At 37.5% G+C, this 22,830-nt stretch overlaps 1 protein-coding gene across 2 annotated transcripts in view; it reads right to left on the bottom strand.

Moving 5' to 3' along the window:
* LOC122976584 (protein SON) overlaps positions 1 to 22,493 on the bottom strand; it is a 53,385-nt gene extending 30,892 nt beyond the window's left edge. The window contains exons 1-10 of one of the 2 annotated variants that reach the window (XM_044345147.1): positions 22,401 to 22,493; positions 19,911 to 20,126; positions 16,835 to 16,869; positions 16,372 to 16,574; positions 15,202 to 15,398; positions 13,490 to 13,698; positions 9,113 to 9,398; positions 4,248 to 4,441; positions 2,037 to 2,189; positions 1,319 to 1,494 (exon numbers count right to left, since the gene is read on the bottom strand). In XM_044345147.1, the coding sequence (XP_044201082.1) occupies positions 1,319 to 1,494; positions 2,037 to 2,189; positions 4,248 to 4,441; positions 9,113 to 9,378 (789 nt within the window). In that variant the 5' untranslated portion in view covers positions 9,379 to 9,398; positions 13,490 to 13,698; positions 15,202 to 15,398; ... (2 more) ...; positions 19,911 to 20,126; positions 22,401 to 22,493. Of the gene's footprint in view, positions 1 to 1,318; positions 1,495 to 2,036; positions 2,190 to 4,247; positions 4,442 to 9,112; positions 9,399 to 13,489; positions 13,699 to 15,201; positions 15,399 to 16,371; positions 16,575 to 16,834; positions 16,870 to 19,910; positions 20,127 to 21,782; positions 21,884 to 22,400 lie in introns of those variants that run through there. The other variant, XM_044345146.1, reaches the window with a different exon arrangement.
* Positions 22,494 to 22,830: the final 337 nt, after the last annotated feature.

Below are 22,830 nucleotides of genomic sequence, written 5' to 3'. Positions count from 1 at the left end.
CCCATCTGACTACACCCAAGTGTGTTGCTGGGTCTGAAGTGCAACAGACTTGGCACTTTCAACCTACAGAGTAAGATTTAGTGTGGAATTGCTCTTTATCCTATGTAAATCCAGAGCATTCAGAACTTTCAAGGATGTGTTCACAATTCTACTATTCATAAACAATCAAGCTTCAAATCAAGCATAACTAAGGAAAATATGCATTGGCTAAGCTCAAGCAAAAAAATTCAGGGTCCTCTGGATAGTTCTAATTCTACTGTTTACCTCTCTCGACTGTTGCAACACTGCAGAGGATAAAATGACTGATTGATAGAACAAGAGAGTACATCGTCAGCATATAAAGATATCTGTTCTCCTGTGTTTGCAATACATGTTGGGTACTCAGAACTCTGACAAATATGGATGAAAACTTCTATCGTGTCTTATCAAAAATTAAAATAGCAACATACAATATATTGTGATATAGTATATTTGTTGGAAATTCAACTTTGAATTTATAGATAAAATTCCCAGATGGGAATATTTAATGTTTTGGCAAATCAAGAGAATGAAAAAACTGACAAATCATGGCACTTCACACTGATTCAAAAATCCTGCTACCATAAAGCAGTCCTCCTCATTGATTTGCAACATTGGATACAACAGCCCAATACAAGGACAGATGTTAAAAAGGGATCAACTATCATGGTATAAACAGTAAAGCTCTACCAGTTGACAGTCCCTAGCATGTCATGATATTAATTGTCATATTGTAATTCACATTATAGATACACTGTGGTCAAGGCAGATGGCCGCCCACCTAGAGTCCGGGCCTGCTCGAGGTGTCTTCCCGTTAAAGGGGAGTTTATCCTTGCCGCTGTCGCCAAGTGCTTTCTCATGGGGGCATTGTTGGGTCTCTGTAAATTAAAGAGTACGGTCTTGACCCGCTCTGTATGAATAGTGCTCTGAGATAGCTTCTGTTGTGATTTGGCGCTATATAAATAAAATTTAATTTAATTGAAAATTGACTTTCCAGATACTTAAAAGTTTCTATGTGTAGAATTTGAAAATGTCTGGCTTTGGAGACCGGTAATTAGTTTTGAGTTAGGTTTGGCCTCCCAAACAATTGCCCATGATCTGTGATGGTCTATGATTTGTTATTGTTAGTGACTTTGTCTAGTTTATGAAACAGTAGTACATATTCGTTACAGACTAGAAGTTAGAGAATGATTTTTACTTGAATAGCACATTTGATTTTTTTGCTGTGTGCAGTGAAACTCCAGTAAATAATACATTGTTAACATGTATAGTACAAGCCGTGTAGTTTCTGTAGCCTTACATCAGTGAACTCCTTAATGCTGATGCTGTTGGCCTGCTTTGCTACTTTCCGCTTCACTTCCTCCAAAGCAGCAATGTTGGGTTGAGCAGGAACAGGAGGTGGTTTGTTGGTAATAGAGGGCAGTGGGAGCAGTGAAGACAGAGTGCCTATGTTAGACAAGGCTGCTGTCATGGTGGCTACAGAGATAGAGACATGGAGAAAGACAACAACACAGGAGCCAATGAAAAACAAGTACTGTAGCGAAGGGTTAGATCAAAGCTTATCAACTGTTTGTCACAAAAGATGACCTTCAGAACAAATCTGTAGTGTAAACATGAAATCAAGCGAAACTGCCCCCCTGAGATCAATTAAGTTAGACATATTGGATATATAAATATTAGAAACACCTTCCAGTATAATGGAATACAATTAAACAGCAGCACAAACTAACTAACCTCCAAAATCACCACAAATTTAAAAAACGCCCCTCTAAAACTATTTAAATAAAAACTAAAAATTATCATCTTTACAAAGGTTACATTAAATAAATCATAATTTAATCATGACAAACAGTTTTTCATACGTTCCTTTTAACTATTATGTTGACATTTTGCTTTCAGTTCTATCATGGTCAGTTCTTGAACGACAAAGCTTTTATAGGGATGACAATACAATAGCTAGATTAGTAATTCTAGAAAAGAAACAGCATACAGAAAGGAGACAAGAGTCAAAATCATACCTGCAGTCATACTAGCCATAGCAGCATTCATGGCCATACTTGGCAGGGCCAGGGGAAGCACTGTGGACCTTAGGCTGGCAGGGATGGGCATACCTGCTTTGGCACACATGGCAGCAGCATTAGCCTTGGCAATTTCCAACAACTGGTCCTTATCTGAGGAAACACAAAGAATAAACATAAATACAATCAACAAACCAATGAAATTAATAGATTTATTGACGTGATAACTGTTTTAAGCAAGTTTCTTGATACTGTGATGATCTCAACATGTTCAGATATCTTTTCCCAAACCAAGTTAATAATTGCTAACATACATACATACTCATTGTTCTAGTTTTGGAAAAATTGAGCAATTGCTCACAACTTCCTATATTTAAACTTACCTGTGGTTAACAAAATTCAGAAAATATACCTATAGAGGGTATAGATTATAATTTTCACATGATATCACACTCCTCACTGAGCCTGAGTGGTTAAAACATACAAAATTGTTGCTGTTATGAATTGGCGAAGCTGTGATATCAAGAGTCAAAGAAACCAAAATCTTGAAAAAGCAGCTCCATTGGAAATGGAACTGATCGGTATGACGTAATGGATTGTCAGAATTTAGGGACTTAATTGTCTTAATATGTAGCTCAACGCCAGGCAAGTAAGGTTATACTAAACAAAGCCTAAAGGCATAGATGCCTACAGCTTCCTTAAAGCAGCAAAATCATGAGGACATCCAAGATGCCTATGAACAGGTTTGTAAAAGTAGTAAAATTTAAATATGCTTTATGACTATTAATGTCATTGCACATCAGATGCAAAGCAGGTATGGATACCGTCACTTAACACATTTCACCAAGTTGTTTACGTTAGTTATAAAGTTGTGAAAAATGTATGCATCTTTAGCCCCCACAAGCTACAAAATAGTGATGATATGATGAACTTAAGAAATACAACAAAATTAAGGACGTTTACTCCCTTCTGTAAAAGTAGCCAATGAGGTGCATTCAATGTTAGCTAAGTTAATCTGAGTTTCTAGTGTCAAATTGATCTGCATTAACTATAATCAGCAGTAATGTTGTTGGTGGTGTTGTGTTTGTGTTATTAATGTCAGACATTCAAGTAATGCCTAATGTACAACTATATATTCACTATTTCCTTTCCTTGTATTTTATGTGTTATGTTTGCTCAACAGGTGAATATGTGAATAGGGACAGTGAATGCAGCTTCATTTACACAAATGTTGAATGTTAATTGTTTACTAAATGTCATTATTATTGTCATGATATTTAGACAAATAGTTAAGTTCAGGCACTTTTTCAGCATGTTTCAGTATTTTTGGAGGGAGGGAGTGAGGGAATGTTAATTGTTAAAATCTTTTACAAACCAGTTCAATTTTTTCAATTCAGTTGTTATGTATATATTGCCAAATCATAACAGAAATGATCTCAGGGCACTTTTCACATAGAGCAGGTCAAAACCATACTCTTTATTTTACAGAGACCCAACATTCCCCCTTGAGCAAGCCAGTGACCAATACACTTTATCTAAAGTGTATTGGTGTAAAAATGTGTTACTTTTTAGAATTGTGAAATGCATGATGTCTTCCAAGCCTCAGTATTATGATGTGATATGTGAATTATATTAAACTAATTTGTTGGCATATAGTAATAGTATCTTAGCCATACAATGTCAGCATTTTCTTATTGCCTTTTATTACTGAAGCAATTATGCCTTCTATAGAGAGGTGGTAATAGACGAATATGGAGGCGAGAGAGGCAGTGTTTCTTTGTCAGCAGTATTAAGCTGAGCTTCTACAAGTGATGTCAGCCAGAGGACTAGGTAAGAGTTGGGCTGGTTAAAATGTGAGGAGAATTTACTGAAATACACATAATTTCTTTGCATGTACCATTAATTAACTGTCACTTGTTTGAACCAACCTCAGTCATGGGTTTGTTTTAAATACATACATTTTAGTATCCCTTTAACAGTGTTGCAAAAGTAGTCATTCCAGGCATATATTTATTTAATTATTTGCAAAAATTGCATTTTATGAATTTGGGCCCCTGCCCCTCTAACATCCTCTGTACATCCCTGGAGTGTAGCCCCTGAGAAACATATGGCTTTATAAATAATAATGCCAAAATGCAAATAAAAAACATAGAACAAACAGCATTACAGGTAATCTATAACATTCAAATAAGTGATTCCATATCATCTGACCCAGTTCACTGATGCGTTGAGGGCTGTTGATGGAAGTGCAGTGTTTCCGGGTGGGTGATCTATTTTTGCGGAGGATAAGTACAGGGGAGTGACTCGGCTCTCGTTTCCAGCGGTCCCTCTGGCTGTATGTTGCTCTTCTCCGACCCCGTGACACCGACCGTGAGCGTGACCTTCGTGACCTCCAGCCCCCTGACCTGTACAGACAACATGTAGTTCAATTTATTTGCAATAACTATGAACCAAATGTGAGCCACCTGCGGAGAAATTCGGGCAAAAGCTGTGTAGGGATGCACAGCAGCTAAAGGAACTAGCCTGAAAAAGAAATGAAAATAAATTTTAAATTAAAATAAATATACAAATGCATGTGAAGGTGCTGATTACTGTGAGATCATTTGCAGAGGAGCAACGGATGATTATACACATGATTATAAAATATGAGTGTTATCATTATACATTCCTTTTATCACAAAATAAATTGAAATATTGTGATATTACAGTAGATAGATAAATAGAAAATAATTAGCTTAATTTTGATGTTTTAGAAAGATCATAGCTGTCATAGATGTAATTTAGACATCTTTCATTAAAAAATTAAATACAAAAATCTATCATCTCTACTACTATGTCTACAATTTTATTTTATATTTAATCTTCATTTTTGCCGTTCTGCCTACTCTAACGGAATAATAACGGTAATAGTGGTTTACTTTTGCCAGTGTTACGGCGGTTACACTTGATTGAGGTTGAAATGGGAATGCGCTGACATACTGGTAACATGACTAGATTATTAAATTAGTTACTAAATGAGATTCTCTGTTGCAGGACTCCTTGTTCTTCTTGTTACTGAAGACAGTTCTTTATGACTCTGTATGACGCTGTATGTTTGGGCTCATTGTCATGCTGCAGAATAAATTTGGGACTGAACAGACACCTCCCTGATGGTGTTGCATAATGGATAAGAATCTAAACATCTGAAGTGCCTAAAACTTTTGCACAGTTTATGAAGCCAGAGTCATGAAGAACCATCTTCAACAACAAGAAGAACAAGGAGTCTTGCAACAGATGGTATGGCTCCCAAACAGTCTTAATCTCAATATCATGGAGTCTGTCTAGGATTACATGAAGACAGAAGTAGCTGAGATGCCTAAATCCACAATAGAATTGTGGCAACTTCTCCAAGATACAGGAACAACCTACTTGCCAATTACCTGAAAAACTGTGTGCAGGTGTACCGAGGAGAACTGCTGCTGTTTTCAAGGCAAAGCTGTTCACACCAAATATTGATTTCATTTAGGTTTCTGCTGTTTACTCAACTTCGTAGCAAGTTAACTGATGAATAAAAATTACTCATTGCATTATTTTTGAAAGCATCCTCACAGCACTGTATACATGTATGCACATAAACATGAGCCAGTGTAGTAGCAGGTGTGTGTGTACGTATGTGTTTATAATGCCATGAATCAGAAGTGACACCAAGGGAGTAGCTGACCTACCAGAAACAGAGGAGGATAACAGACAGTATTTACATGGCAGTGTTGGGCTCTTGGTCCAGGTCACTTGTCATCCCAAATTGCTGTTTCTGGAGAATCTGTGATTGATCCAGAGCATCACAAACAAGCAGGAGGGTGTACCTTCTATTTTAATTTTTCAATTGTAAATAGTTTGGCATGCAATATACTGTAAAAAGGTTTGTGTTTATTAGTAATATATTACTTTTTAGTTCCTAGTTGATTTGTTTCTGAATGCAGACATGTTAAAAACTACGCCATTGTACCATTTATTATTTGTACAAGACTTTCACCATCATTTAGAGTAATGGCATGAACAAATCAATTTTTGGTAAATCAGTTACAGCCAAAGAATAATGACGTTTTAGAGCTGTTGTAAGAATTTATTTGGCTCAAGAATAAATACAGTATATAAAATACAGAATGTTGGATTACAAGTACTCACAAATATAAATGATGTACAGCTACACAGAGGGCAAGCTGATATGGCAAATATGTAGTTTGAAATATAGTTTAAAATGTGGTGGGTGACTGTGGATACTTCACAAGTGGTGTTCATCTGATTCAGGGACAAGCCTCTAAATCCACAAATTGAATCTTTACATGCTAAGAGAAAAAAAGACAAGCTACTTTTTGAAAACATTCACAATTTAAAATGGCTTTCTGGATAAACTGGATGAACAATATTTAAATTTTGTATGTATGAATTAAGTGTAACAACCACCTCTTACACAGCAGTGAAGACAGTGATACATTTTCATGCCATTTCATGTCCCCTGCTGACCTGTGTCTACAACAGCCCCTGGGTGGTTGAGGTACAACTGTGTCATCCCAGGCCCTAAAGACACCTTTTATTACTATGGCCCTCTGAAGTTCTGAGACGCAGCTGTACTCTTTTGCCTCCTTCAGTAGCTGAAATATGAGCTTGAGAAGAACTGGAATACTCAAAAATTACAAAAACTGGTAGTGGTAGTGTTGTATTTTCCAGATCATTTAACGGAATCAAATCAAAATCAATGACTAAAAAGCATACATGAGTACAAGAAACCAAAGATCATCTTTTGAAAATAAATAAATTAAATGAATAAATAATAACTACTACTACTACTAATAACTACTACATATAGAAATGCCCCAAGTCGTCTCAATCAACACTGGAAAAGACGGGACAAGGTAGTGTGGCTATCCTGCGTTTTGTTATCACTGATGTTGTATAAGCATCTGCTTGGTATCTGCAAGAAAACATATATTACAAAATTGGTGTCACCCTGCTCTAAGAAAAGAAATACAACTCATGACATATTCTACTAACAAATGGGTATTATCTTCAGGTCACACAAAGCTGAAGATATGTCTGCTAATACAGCACTGGATTTTAATGATTTTAACTGTAATTATTTAATTACACAAAAATTATTAAATGATTGGTACAAGGGGAGTACTGACAGCAGCGCTGCCTTAGTAATAAACCATCAACATTATTGGCCAACAACAGAAGCCTTAGCATCATCAAGCTAATCTGCCATAAATTCTATTTATTAGTCCAACAAGCATAATCTTAGCAGCAGTGCAGTGTCGGTAACAAAGCTAACAGCAACTGTAGTCAGTAACAAAGCTTACTTCACTGTAAGACTTATACTTAGGACATTTAATAGTGAGAAAAGAGACCCACGTTGAAATTATCACGACAAACACCACCAACCAGACCACCTGGATGTCAAAGCGCTAGCTGGGCTGCACCATTAGCCCGACTATAACATAAGATTTAAACTACCTAATGACACAGGGCTCGCAATCACCTTACATGGTTTGACTGAGAATTTTTTAAATATTGTGTTAAGTAGAAATCTAGCAGGGGTAATTACCTGTCCAAGAAACATTTTCTTTTACATCCTAGTGCGCTGAGATCCAAAGCTCATTTACTCAAATTTAATCTCTGGCTTGATATAATTCATTCTTTTAGCTCACTTTTTCTTCGCTGTCTTCTTTTGTTTAGTCACTTTTTATTTGTAAACTGTTACCACAGGCAGTTTTTTCCATTTCTGCTAGCTGAGTCTCCACTACTGTGTGTTAGAACTTCTTCCAGAGTCTTCCAGAGCTTTGAGCTTGGCTAGAAGAAGGAGGAGGGAGGGGGGACTGCTCTTTGTGTGCATGAGGAGTGATTGACAGTAAGTTAGAGACTCCCCCTGGCTCTGACTGGTTGTTTTCATAGAGTTTCGGGAGATTTAACAAAAAGTGATTTTTATAAAAGTTACCAAAACCAACTTTAAGTCTTTCACAGTGGATTTTTAGGCCATCTTGATATCACACTGGTTCATGTTAAACTCATCCAGAAAAGTAAAGGAGCCAAATCTCCTCAAAATGGAATCAATTATTGGAATCATTGAAATTGACAACAGAACTGTCAATTAAATTGAGGGATGGGTCCATTTTTTTAAGGGTTTTATAATATTTTGTAGCTTCCAAGTAGTGTTCCACGTGTATTCAAATCCAAAAATTCACATTTTGGTCAAAGTATGTATGTTTTAGCATCAAATCCCAAGCCCTTCTAAAAACTTTTTCCCATGTGACCTGACGTAGGTTTCTGCATGATGACGTGGCTACATATAAACCCCCTTAACCCACCTAGCCAGTAGCCCCAGAAACAGATTAAGCACTCACTGTTGCTGCTGCTCAAAGTTTAAAAAATAAACTCTTGAGCTCTCCTCCCACCAGTAAATGGCCCCAGATCAGAGCAGAATCTGCTCTGCTCCCCGCACTCAGTAGCTGTCTGTCCCTTATTCCGTCAGGTGGATTTATAAAGATCGCATACACTCAGACTCATACACTCAGCGCTGTGACATTGCTTTTAGTATATTTTGACAATTTTTCAGGTGTTCCTATTTGAACAACCCGGAAAAAAACGCAGATGGAGTTGTCCTTTTAACATTCAAAAAGTTACTGTAGCTGTTGAGATATATGTAGTAGCGTAAATACAACCAAATTTCTCAGTGAAATGTAGTCAGATAGAAATATAAAGAAAAGTATGAGTGTCTCAAATTTGTACCCAAGTACTTTGTTTCTTTCCACAACTGACACTGGGTGGGGAAAAGTAATTCATCCATAATTCATGACCAGCCAATACAGTTCACAGGTAATTCCTCATCTTACTCTGTAAACAGAAGACTACAATGGCCCAGACTGATTCCTGTCAGTGTCCAGAGAGTGGATGGAATATGCAATACTGCAAACAAATACTGTTACCATATTTCAACATAAAATTATTAGTATCGCTATATGTTGGTTCATTTGGCTTTCAGACCGACAGGATAAGGTAGATCCTGAAGAAAAAATGAAGAAAAAATCCAGTTACTCTACCTTGACCGTGATCTTTTCTTCCTTGAAGGGCTGCAGGATCTGGATCCCCTCTTGTGGCTCTTACATGGTGACTTGGATCTTTTCTGCTTCTTTGATGACTTTCCTTCTCTGTTCCTTTGTGGGGACTTGGATGGTTTCCTCTTCTTCTTTGCTGGTGATTTAACTTTGGTGGCAGAGGTGGACCTGGGGTACTCTGATGCTTTAAGCTGAGGGAGGCTGGGCTCAGTGGTCTGGTCAGGTTCAGAGGTTGCAGACTGATTCAGCATGGACTGGGATGCTGCAGAACCTGCAGTTTTAGCATTAGATCATTACTTGGACATACTTTGAAGAGCTGCACAAACCTATTTAAAAAGGTTTGTCTGTGTTTAATGTCAGGCTTGGCATAAAAGGTAGACACATATTTACAAAATAAGAGAAAATAGGAAATAAGACAAGGCAAAATACAGTAGGATCCAAACTTTTCAATAACACAAATTATCTTGTTTTTTTCACTTCTAAAAGAACAATGATCATATTACAACTGAAAATTAAGTGATTAGGCCCTCAAACTCATAATCTTTTAACCTTCATCTCAATGATGGTCTGAGGCAACAAAAAACTCTTGAGCCACATTTGTTACATTTTTTCTACATCCCTGGACATCAAAATGGATAAGGAGGGCAGAAGGAGTAGCATAATAAAAGCCTGAGATGTGAGTACATGGCCTAAGCTAGAGATGCAATGATATGGAATTTCAGGGCCAATAATGATGTCCATTACTGATATGATATTGTTATTGCAAATGCAAAAAATGAAGAGGACAATAAATACTTATTTTTAGATTGACAATTTAATTTCATTAGTTATTATTATTATCATTATTATTATCATTAAGATTTATTTTTCAGGAAATCTCATTCAGATCAAGATCGGTTTTGCAAGAGAGACCTGACAATAGGTTACATATACACAGGATCACAATTAGATGGTTCATTCACATCACAATCACAACACAATCATACACACTAACAGACACACTACTTAAAACATAAACATTATAAACATTATGAACTATCATCTAATACAACTAGTAAAACTCTAAAGTCCCTCAGAGGAACAGTGTCTCTAACTTAAAGCTGTATTGTAGTTCATTCTAGTAGTGAGGTGCATAATACTGGAAACCAGCTTTCCGCTCTTCAGAGTTTGCATGCAGAACTTTTAAAGCCAACCTGCTCTGGGATCTGGCGTCATGATTATTAGCTCTGAGCTCAACTAAAGACGTTAAATAACTTGGCAACTTAGATACACATTCACAGGCTTTACAAATTAAGACACAGGTCTGCTGATGATGACCTCTGACTTTTTCATATAACACAATGGTAAGTGCATGTGTTTTCTGATTTGAAAAGAGAAACAAGCTCTGTTCCGGTACAAGACTCCAATGTGAATTCTTAGTTTTTGAGCGGGATGTTCAACATGAGTTTTATAGGACAATCTGCTGTCTAACCAAAGTCCTGAGTATTTTTAGTGCTGTACTGTGTCAATTAGTTAACTTACAGCATGAATAGGTGTGGAGACATCAACAGTTTGCTCTCTTGTGAAATGCACACGTTTAGTCTTTTTTTAGTTGAGAACAAGTTTTAAATCAAACAGAGGTCAGGAGGTCGTCAAAAGCAGACTGTATCTGTACACAAGATGGTATCATCCACATAGAAATGGACATTACAGTGCTGAATTGAAATATAAATGTTATTTGTGTATAAACTACACATCAGTGGGCCTAATATTGATCCTTGAGGGACACCTTTATCAATAATTTGGGGTCTTGATTTGAAACAATCTGCAACAACAGTTTGAACCAAGCAGCATCTACCACGACTTGAGGTTGAAGCCAATGCGGAAGTACCTCAAAGTACAATGCTACTGACAGCCACTAGATGCTGGCTCCAAAAAATCCCTGGCTGCATAGATTCCCATTCAAAAATATTCAACTTCTCTGTAGAAACACAAAGTCAATATATTTTTTCAACAAGTCATTAAGGTTTAAAATGGTAAATTATAGTCCTGTAATAGGTGTGCTGGTAGTCGTTTAGGAAATTATTACATCGTTAATAAGATTTGAAGATATATAGTAGCTTTGACAGCTGCGATTGACAGTTGGCTCACCTGCTGCTCTCCCTGGCACTGGGACTCACTGAATCAGACTACAGGCGCAATATTTTAGTAAGTTTGATGTTACTTGATAACTATACCTTCTGTGTTAGCATAATTTAGCTAAAGCAGCTAATGTTAGCCTAAGTGTGCACCACTGGGGGTGTCTGAGGTAGCAGGGCATGTTTTGGTAGCTGGGCTTCAAACCAGCTCCAATGCAAACCAATGGGTAACGTCACACCTTGTAAAATCTATCTTTATATACAGTCTATGGTTTGAGATTTACCATAGAGTTTGGATTAAAATCACTGACCAGGGCAGGTAATGTTTAAATCAAACTACTACCTCCCTTAGAGAAATAAACTCTGTCCAAATGGGGCTTTAGAGTGATTAAGGTGATGTATATACTGTATATATACTACTTAAGTTTAGTTTACTTGTAGGACGCAAGTTCAGTGGGAACCTGACATAGGCCTCCTTATGGCTAATATAGATCCTTCTGGACAGGTAATGGTTTGATTAGTTAACTTTGTGAGCTGGAATGTCAAAACTCATGATCATTCAGTGAAACGAAAAAGGTTATCACCCAACTTCAACACTTCAAAGCTAATATTACTGTTCTTAAAGAGATGCATTTGTGTACATGTGATAATTTTAGAATAAGAGGGGCAAATGGGTGGGCCAATCCTACCACTCCAACTTGCACTCACAGGCAAGGTGGGTGGTTATTGTAATTAACAAGAATATGTGTAGAACATGGGTAGATTCAGACACTGCATACATCATTGGAGTCGAGCAAGTATATGGTTTCTCACTTATTCTTGATAATATTTATGCACGCTTTGACTATGTCACTGCATATAGCCAATACAGAATCTAGCTGCCATCCACTGCAATTTAATTAGGGATGTACAATATATTGGTGGCTAATGTATGCCGATAAGTAAGAAAATGGGTGAATGTGGCATGTAATGTTAAGTGCTTTGAGTGGTCGGAAGTACAGAAGACGGTGAGGAAATTTTCCCACCGACTAATAAACTCGTGACAAAGCAGGTGTTACCAGTTACAGCAGACATTTTACAGAATAAGATAATCGTCAATGACACTCATCCATAGAGAGCTTACTTTGATGTTTAACATTAGATTTTTAGTTAATTCTTCCCTTTATTTAAGAGTTAGTGACAGTGGGCTTCAGGCTGCTGCCAGTGGGTCATCCTCCATGTACAGCCAGGCTGCAGTGTACACACACTGGGACGAGCCAGAGGACAACCGCTGCTTAGAACGGGAACCGGAACAATTCTCCTGCCATCCAGAGAGAGGCACACCGAAAAGCTGCTCGCTAACAGCTAGTGTTACGTTAGTTTACAGCAGCAGGACGGAGAAACAGATGTCTCACTCTGCTACTTTTTGCTGCAACTCTGCTGCTGCTGCAGATGCTCCCAGAGCAGACACTGTCAGTTTACAAATTGGATTTTTTTGATTTGATGAAAGTGGGTGCTGATACAAGAAAATGAAATAAATGAGTTTGTTTCTATAGAAAAAAGCAACAGTACAGTATGTGTGTGGTATGGTAACGTAATCGGTGTATTTCCCAACACCGTGTAACACCAGTAACATCAACCACCGCTGCAAGCCTAGTCGGAAGACTAGAAAGGCATTATATAAATGCAGTCCATTTACCGTTGGGCCCTGGCACTTTCGTGCTTGGGCCCTAATAATAGTAATCGCTACAAAAACAATAGGTTCCTCACACTTTGTGGCCCTTTTTTTCCTTTTTTTTTCTTCTTCTCATTATTATTTGAAATTTAACCTAATTTTAATTTTTTTATTAATTTTCTTATTCTTCCCTTTCTCATTTTTCTTTTCTTTCTTTTCCTTAGATATAAATACACACACACTCACACATGAACACACATGTGCCCTGCATAACCACTCTGATCAAGTATACTGTAACTGGCTTGCATGTTATCATATATTATTGTTGTTGTTTTGTCATATCTCCCCTGTTTAGATATACATAGTTTAGTATAAGATGATATTCGTAAACCTTTTTTCCCCATACTACTTCTTCTCCATCCATCTGTGTATTTTATGTCTCTACCTGTCTGTCATTATGTACTGTCATTCAAAATCAATTTAAAGAAATCCCTCTTTTTACCATAAGAGTGGAGTGTAAAACTGCATTGAGGCCAATAAACTGGGTTTATACCAACATGGGACAGGATAATGTCATCAAACAGGCCCTACCTTGTTTTTCTGATGTGTCCTCTGCTTGCGCTTGTTTTGTCACTGCTGGCTTGCCACTCTGGTCAGGGCTCTGCAGCTCTGTGCTTGACTCTGTCTGCACCTCTGCTTTGAAGTTTATTCCTGTAGGACTGGAGACCAGCTGGGGCAGCTGGAGGCCTTTTGAAGGACTCTGGGTGGATTGATCCAAAGCTCCCTTCTTCTCTGAAGAGCTACCAGCAGCCACATGATGGTAGGACAAAGCAACATCACAAAGAGAAAAGGCACTATTGTTATGAAGATATTAGTTAATATACCATGTAAGCAGCAAGACTGCTGCTTTTGTCACAGTATTTCCAGTAGTAGAATTATTATGCAGATGTCAATCTACAAGCCATAACCAAACCATTACATTATTATACCATAGCCTTCTTTAAGCTATCAGACCCAAAATTGAGTATATGCTTGAGGATGTATTAAGATCCCTCACTAAGGATGGGTATGGTTAGGATTTTATCGATTCTACTACTCTTATCAATACTCTTCTATGGTCTTTTTTATTACTGTGAAAAAGAGGAATAAATTCAAAACAGGATTGTATTTTTCAAATATTTTCAGTATACCACAATATTGTTTCTACAATAGTAGCCACAATGTTTACAACAGCAAAGCCACAATATGAACACAATAATGAGTGCTGTTCACAAAGAATGTATCTATCAGTCGCTACCACTCTTTCATCTTGTTCTCTATACAGCTAGTATGGATAGACTGCTAGGCAGGCACCGCTGGTGTGGGGAGGGGTTGGTTGGAAGGGAGGCTGCCTTCTACATGCCAGTAGGAACTTACCAAATTTTAATATATTGCACATGGAAAAATAGTGTGAACACTCATCCTACAAACAGTAAGTTTTAGTTTTGCTTGTTTATAACACAATACTATGGTATACCAGCAGTAGATGGGAGACTGCAGGCATAACCGCTGAGAATATTACTTTATGCTTGTTAAACAGGTGTTTTGATAAATAACTCTCACTGACTTTTTCCTCTCGGAGATTTTATTGCATTCACAGTAACAAGTATACTGTAGTTTAACTCAAGCAAAATGTATCCACATTTCACATGATATCATCGTCTCTGCTCTGTTGCCTGTTCTGTGTTTGTGTGTGAGGTGAAGAAGCTTAGCAATGCCCTTTGTGCAAACACAAGCACCGACATAGAGAAGAGAGGTGAAAAGTCTGCATGTGCTTTAATGACAACAAAACCACATTTTACACTCTGCTAATCTCTTTCTTTCATGTACCAATAGAAGAAGGAACCATAAAAATAGTTCTTACTAATTTAGAACTGCTTCCAATTCAGAGCCGGGTGTTTGGGGGGAATCTCTGACTGCATTGGTCAATCAAATATGTGTAAGTGCACATTTCCTGGCAGCAAAACTGTAGAGGATGTGTCCATCTTAGTGTCACATAAATTAAACAAATGTGCGGGAGGTACAGTGTTAAAAGAAACAGTTTTAAAATACAATTTTACTTTCCCTGTTTCAGATTGAGATCGTCATTGTACAGAGTTTTATGTCAATGATTTAACATCTTATGAGAGCTATATGATATTCATATTCTTAGGAATATGAGTATCCTCCAAGGATTATGAGTAAATGCACAAGGAGAACTCAATGTTTTGAATTTCTCTCAATAATCACCTGATGATAATCCACTGATGGTTTTCTGTTCATACCTGGACCAGGTCCTGTGGCGCTGTGAACTGGACAGGGAACGACTTCTAGATCTTCGGTGGTGGTGTCTAGACCGAGAGCGAGATTTCCTCCTCACTGAGCAGGAATGTGAATGACAATAGGAATGTGACTGTGAACAGGAACGACAACTCCTCCCGTCATAGCTTTCCTCATCTCCTCTTTCTTTATTGGAGCTGTCCTGTTAGGAAGCAATAAAGAAACTTGTATCTTTTGTCTTTGGACTGATGTCCAATATCTGTGGCATCAGTTTATCAGTCAACAAAATGCTGTTTGCATTCATTGCATTGTGAGGACAGCAGTCTGTTCATAAAGTCACCTCACACCAAAGTCAGACCCCACAAGTATAGAAATAAGACTTGTTTCTTAGGTTAAGATTGGGGATAAGCATGCAGTGTGTATATTTAAAGTAATGTTATTTAATTGTGCCAATTCTTGCCCGAAAACAGAAATAAAAAAGTTTAAAAAGTATACAACAGATTTTTTTACATTCATTTCTAATCACCAGGTTTTTGTATTCCTCAAATACAAAAAGGTTGGCCAGCCATTAGATTGAAAGCACAGCTAAAGCTTCTTTTTATATTTTCTGGTTTTACTAACTGTATCATTTATGGTAAGTCTCACTTTACACTCCTTTGTCGGCCTTGGGGCCCTATACATGCTTCGGGAGAAAACACATCGTTGTTTTCATTTCATTTCATTCATTTCTAAGTTTCTAATTTCTAAAATTATAACTTCGATGAGGTCTGTAGATTTCAAGAGCATGACAGGGTACAGCCTTGATCATTCAAACATGGAAAATATACAAAACAAGACACATTCATCCCAGATGTGTAGTCCGACTGAACTGTGTAACGGAAAAGAAGAATCTGGTCAGAAAAGAGATCAACATGCCAAGGAGCAATTTAAGAGAAAGAGTAACCTTTAAATTTGATATGTGAGCTTCTTGGATCAGTCCTAAGTATATTTAAGTAGCCTATCTGCTAATAACAAGTCAGATCCAATATTCATATTTTTGTCCTACTCATATTTAAAGGAAATTGATTGAATGAAATACAAATATCATTAGAACTATGTCCTGTAAACATTATCAAGCCAGCATCTGTCTGTTTTCCTTTTTTGTTTTGTTTTTACTGTTTTTTTTACGTTTTTACCTGTTTTGGGATGATATCAGGCAGGTCCTCTCGTCGCCTTGGCAATGGGCTTTGACCACATTTACTATCCCTCTGCTTTGACACGAATTCTGAGTCAGAATCTGATGAGTTTCCCCTCCCTTCACCTTTCCGCCTCCTCTTCTTCTTCTTCTTCTTTCCTGTTGTCCGCTTGTGGCATTTGGACTTAGAGTTGTTATCCTCACCTGGACAAACAGTTCAGCAACTCTGCTATTACAACATGTTTTGTACAATAGAACTTAAACCTAGAGATGATGTATAGATAATTATATCATTTTGGGGTCTTGGGGAGTATTCACATAAAAGATTTGAGCAGTTTTTAAGTCTCTTCTTCATCTTTCCTAATGAGAATTTCACTATATCCTACAGTGATGCAATCAAAATCATGAAATGCATAAATCTACAGAGAAATACTGTGAAGAGCCAGAAAGACAAACAGACTTACTTTGCGCCTTATTCGCCACTGTTGGTGTTCCTCTTCTATGAAGCAAAGATAAAACCTGAGTTAGGCACATTTGAAAAGCGGGTATTAATAGTAAAATGGATGGAAACCAACTTTTTTGTCCACAAATTTCCAAAATAGACCTAATCATTGACACCATTTTACAAGCCAAACTGTGTATACACAAGTTAGTATGCTATAAGGCCCATTAGTGCACAGGGGAACTAAGCAGTACCAGGCCATACCATTCTGAACCTTTTATATACTTGTCCAGTGTCTGTTCTGCTTCAAATGCTTCCAGAGAACCTGTGACTATCACCTTTGGTTTTACATCTATATACTTATGATAGTTATGCATAGTTTCAAAACCAAAGATGTTCAAAGATTTACTACCACAGAGGGCGACTGAAAGGGTCAATTCAACTTTCACTTTATTCTGCAACCTTACAGGAAGCACAGCTAGCAAGATTAAATGCATCATATAAAGTTGACATATTATGCAGATTCAACATTGTGCCAGGCCAGGCCGACTAGCCAATATTATCTTATTCCAGATATATGAGAATCAGCAATTAAAGATATGTTCAAATACATTTGGAAACAGTGGACCAGATTTACTAAGGAAAAGGCGTGCAAATGTGCAATGTAGTTTTCAATGAATTGAAAGCTGCTATCTGCTTGTATTCAGCAGCTGATTTAAGACAGCAGCTTATTCCATGTTCAAGCCTGGGTACAGCCCCCGCAGACACATACTGCATGAAGAAAAGCTCACAGGCGCACAGATAATTCAAATCATAAGTAAAGCCCTGGCACTCCGATTAGAAATTGGATGTCAGGATTATGACAATATAAAAATAATCTTGTGCATATCATAAATGTTGCTAGATCAGGACCAATCCAGGCGTTTTTATATTTACATTTATAATAGGTAAAATGTAAATCCAGATGTTTGCTCCTGAAATGACAAATGTCAAATAGTGTGCTCCACTAAAGCTTTGTCAGAGTGTGACTCTGCAGGAGTCCGTTTCAGTTAATGATACGACAGCTCTCAGCAATGGAATATGGACATTATATAATTATAAAACTGCCAACTTGCTTCCAGGTAAATATCAAATAACATAGCAAGCCAAATCTATTAGAAGGAAAGCAGTAGAAGATAACTAGCAAACACTAGTTAGGATTTCCCAGATAAGCATGACTATGAAGCTATTTGTAATTGTTATATGAGGCAATGATGTATACAGTATCTGCTAGTTATGTAACTATATGCAAAAAGATGCCAATTTAATGTAATTTATTGCAATAGATACTTTTGTTATTAATATTACATTATGATTGCCACAAAACCACAAATCAGATGACAAAATTGAAAATACTTTCCTAAAGATGATTGAGTGTTTGATGAATTAGAAGGTACAGTTGTGCTCATAAGTTTACATACCCTGGAAGAATTTGTGAAATATTGACCATTTTTTGGAAAATATGACTGATAATGCTGAAAACTTTTGTTTTATTTAGGGATAGTGGTCAGGTATTTTCACATAATTGTGTTTGCCCTTTTTAAATCATAATGACAACTGAAATCACCAAAATGGCCCTGATCAAAAGTTTACATAACCTGATAATAAACACACAAGTTGATACACACAGGTTTAAATGGCTATGGAGGGTAAGTTTCCACACCCGTGACTTGTTTGATTGTAACTAGTGTCTGTGTATAAATAGTCAATGGGTTTCCTCGCTCTTGAGAGACCCTGCACATTTCATCCAGGGCTGCTCTGACTTTACTGGATATTGAGCCATGAGGAAAGCAAAAGAACTGTCAAGGACCTGCGAGAAAAAGGGAGTTGAACCAGGAAAATTGTTCAGATTGCAAAGAAAAAACCCACATTCAACTTCAGCTAAAAGTTGCATGTGGTTGTTTCAAGATGAACAATAAGGAGGTACTTGAACAAAAATGGGCTGCACGGTCAAGTTGCCAGAAAAAAGCCGTTACTCTGCCAATGCCACAAAACAACCCGCTTAAAATAGCACCTAAACAAGCTTGGAACAAAGTTATTTGGAGTGATGAGACCAAAATTGAGTTTTATGGTCACAACTATAGACACTAGGAATGGTACACATCTTGCAGATTCTGCCAAGGTGTGTAAACTTATGAGCACAACCGTATGTAGTGTACGATGAGGAAATCGCTACTTCTCAGCTAGAAATATACCTAGATACCTAGATACCTAGCTTGAACCTACCATTGACAGGTGCACTTTAACATTAGGCACCTGCCTAGGGCTCATAACAGCTGTGAATTTATTATGATGTTTAGATTTAAAACATATACAATTATATAGAGATGCAAATTTTAAGCAATTATTCAACTGATAGTCGGCCACATTAACAATAAATAGTCAATTAATCATTATAATTTATCAAATACAGTGGACAGTTTTCCATAATCAAACCATTTTTAACCACTGACATGACCTACAGTACGCAAAATCATAGTACATTAAGAATTTACAGAACAGACAAGTTACTTGAATTATAAATTAAAGAGCAAAATAAACAAAATAATGACGTCATTTAAAAATGCGGAGCTCTGATCTGTCACTATCAAACAATTGCTCAGACAAAATCCAAACGCATTAAACATAGAAAACAGCTTTCCCTTCAGATTCTGTTATGCTGTTGATGGCTGGAGGTAATAAAGAATCCAAATTTTGAACCAAGTTACGTAAGTGCTCCTGACCAAGACCGAGGTAACATTAATGTCAGCTGTTGCCTTCAGTCTGTCCTTCCCAGCATGTCTGTTATATTTCCTCTTCTGAATATAATGCTCATACAAGTCCATCTCATCCTACCATCATTCAGACTCTGACCCACACATTGTATATTTCTCAGTAGCATCTGTCTTACACGGAACTACTCTGACTGAAGACTGAAAACGTGATCACTGTTATTCATCTGTTTCTAAACAAATTAACAGGACCAAACTCTTCATGATGAAGGAACATATCACCCAGTGAAGCGGTGTGGCTCATTTACATATTTATGGTGTACATTAATATGTAGGGTAAAGTTTCACCTGGGTTGATGTTTAGTTCCTGCGTCCAATTCTGCTCCAGACTCTGAACTGCTCTCCTTCTCCTGGTTCCTTTTCTTCTTCTTGCTTTTGTGTTTTTTGTGCTTTTTATGTTTCTTCTGTGAACCGGTGCACCTGAAGTCTCCTTGTTTGTCTCTCTCTGAGATGGTTTTCTCTGCTGTAACCGTTTCACTGCAAGCACCCACTCCTTCAGCAGCACTGATGTACAATAAGAGATCATTGTTATTATGGCTGCCAACACAGCTTAGACCAAGTTTGTTAAATGTTCTGTAACAGGAAACGTGGGCTTAGATGTGTAAATTAATTCAGAGGCCTGTTCCAAGAAGTTGTTGAGTTTAGAGCTGCAACAATACGTCAAATAATCGATTCATTGCCAACGATCAAATTGATCACAAACTATTTTGATTACTGATGTATCATTTTGAGTTAATTTTTTAAAGAAGAAAATGTCCAAATTCTCTGCTTCCAGTTTCTCAACTGTGAATGCTTTCTGGTTTCTTTAGTTCTCTGTGAGAATAACCTGAATATCTTTGAGTTGTGGACAAAACAAGACATCATGTTGGGCTTTGGGACCATTTTATGGACCAAGCAACTAATCAATATTGCTAGTGAAAATAACTGAGTTATCAGGATAAATCTGCTGAATAAAACCAGCACATGGGCCTAAAATATCTTATCTTTAAAACAGCTGCCAGGAATTAAAGCCTGGAGCTACAGACAGGTGACAAATTAAAGGAAAAATTGGAATAAATGAGTGGAGAAACATAATGAATGCAGATACTCCCACACAGGTGCAATGCACTGTGACATGTATAAAAAATATTGAGCAGGCTCAGATGATTCTGATTTTGTATCAAGGTGGCAAGAGGAAAAGAACTAAGTGAAATTGAAAGAGGATTCATTGTTGGGGCATGGATGGCAGCAGCTTCAGTCACAAAGACTGCTCAACTGGCGAGAGTTTCAATAAGAACTGTGACTAAACTGACATCTGCATTTAGATCTATGGGAAAGACATCATTAAACACCTGCAGGAGATTTTGGACCAATGTGTTAGACAGCACTCTAAGCCACCATCATCAAAACATCAAATGAGGGAACATCTCTTGGAACGATGGTGTTCATCCCTCCAAAAGAGTTCCAGAGACCTGCAAAATTAATGTCAAGGCACACTGAAGCTGTTCTGGTGGTACGTGGTGGCCCAACACCTTACTAAGATATTTTACGTTGGTTTTTCCTTTAATTTGTCACCCGTCTGTACTTCTCACAGGGAAATGATGCTGAACCAATATCATATGAGATTTAATATAACATTTCAGGTTTATTATATGTGGTTATGGCTCAGGAACTTCAGACATTGAAAAGAGAAAAGCTTGTAGGAAGGAAATCACACATTTAGTCTCTATTTCTGGGCACTTGGGAACTCTAAGACGCATACAAGAATCGTAATGTGCAAGCAGGCAGGAAGAACATGCTTCTTGCCTGTGTAAATGGAGGACCATGCATGCACAATGTAAATTAGCTTCCTAAACCAGTACAACTGTGTTCGACATTATATCTCCTTGTTTCCACATTATATAGACATGGGACCGGTTTACTCCTGACGAACTACTGTAAACGGGGCTTTACTGACATCCTGCAAGCCACACCAATAGCACAGTTAACGGCTCTTTCCCAATGTGTAAATATAACTATAAATATATAGCTACTGTTAGCTTGTACGGTAACATTTTGTAACAAAGCGGCAACCGGCCACTATAGCTGGAAACTCCTGCGTTTTCAGTTTGATTCACTGGCTAGCTACTTTATTTCATTTAACTATCACTAAGATGAAAGCGAAATACAACATTGACATACGTTTTTTCTTCATTCTGGTCTTCAATTTCTCTGATCTTATTCAATATAAAATCTTGGAATATTTGCTCTATGTTGGCTGCCATGTTTACGTGTGCATCTGATTGCAGGTCCGGGTAGGAACTGTTATCTGCAGTTATGATCCGGTCTCGTGTCGCTCTTTTTTCCCTGTTCAGACATTGACCCAGTCGTTATACCTATATATATACAGTCACAGAGCACTTTCTTAGGAACATAAATATATCATTTTCACTTTCTATTGACGTTGTCAGAAAGGAGATAATTCTACTTTGTTTATAATTGAGGTCGTAGTAGGTCGTGGTGGTGTACTGGAGTACACTATATTCAGTGTTGGGGTCGTTATTCAAAACATGTAATGCATTACACATTACTCGTTACATTTTTATTTAAAGTACTGCATTACTTTGATTTATTACTCCCTGTGAAAGGTTATTACTTACACTACTCGTTACATTACTTTTGCATTACTCCGCAACAACGCCTGAGATGCATTGTCGTGTAATTGCCAGTTACCAATATAACGTTAAACCTTACATATGCCCACGTATCAGAGCAAATCCGTATCTTAATAAGGAGGACATAAAAAAGAAAAGGTTTTACTGTCTTATGATGGTGGCCGTCCGTTCCCTGTTATCGCATTTTGCTGAGTATGTTTCTGGAAGACGGAGACTCCACTGTAGAAACAGGCAGCATTTTCTCTACTGTGTACGATGCTACAAGCCTATTCATTTCTGCTTTTGTTAACGTTAACGTTACTTGTTGAAAATCGAGCTTTGGCTGCTTGCTTGGGATCGGCATACACTCAGCTTGAGCATCACTCTAAGTCCGGGAGTCTTTGGCTACTAGCTTTGTGTTGACATGTTGCCTTTACAGGTGCTTGGAGAGATTTGATGTTGTGTTCACAGCAGTGGATAGTTGTCCCTGGCCTGGGCACAACTTGCACTTTACCATCACATTCTTGACTTTCGCATAACAAATTCGAAGTAATGTGCATACCTCTACCCTTCAAGAGTTGTAGACCACTCTGCCA

This window comes from Thunnus albacares, chromosome 24, assembly GCF_914725855.1.
Source record: "Thunnus albacares chromosome 24, fThuAlb1.1, whole genome shotgun sequence".
NCBI lineage: Eukaryota > Metazoa > Chordata > Actinopteri > Scombriformes > Scombridae > Thunnus > Thunnus albacares.
Note: the sequence above shows the minus strand (reverse complement) of the source record. Positions and strands in the feature narration are given on the sequence as shown.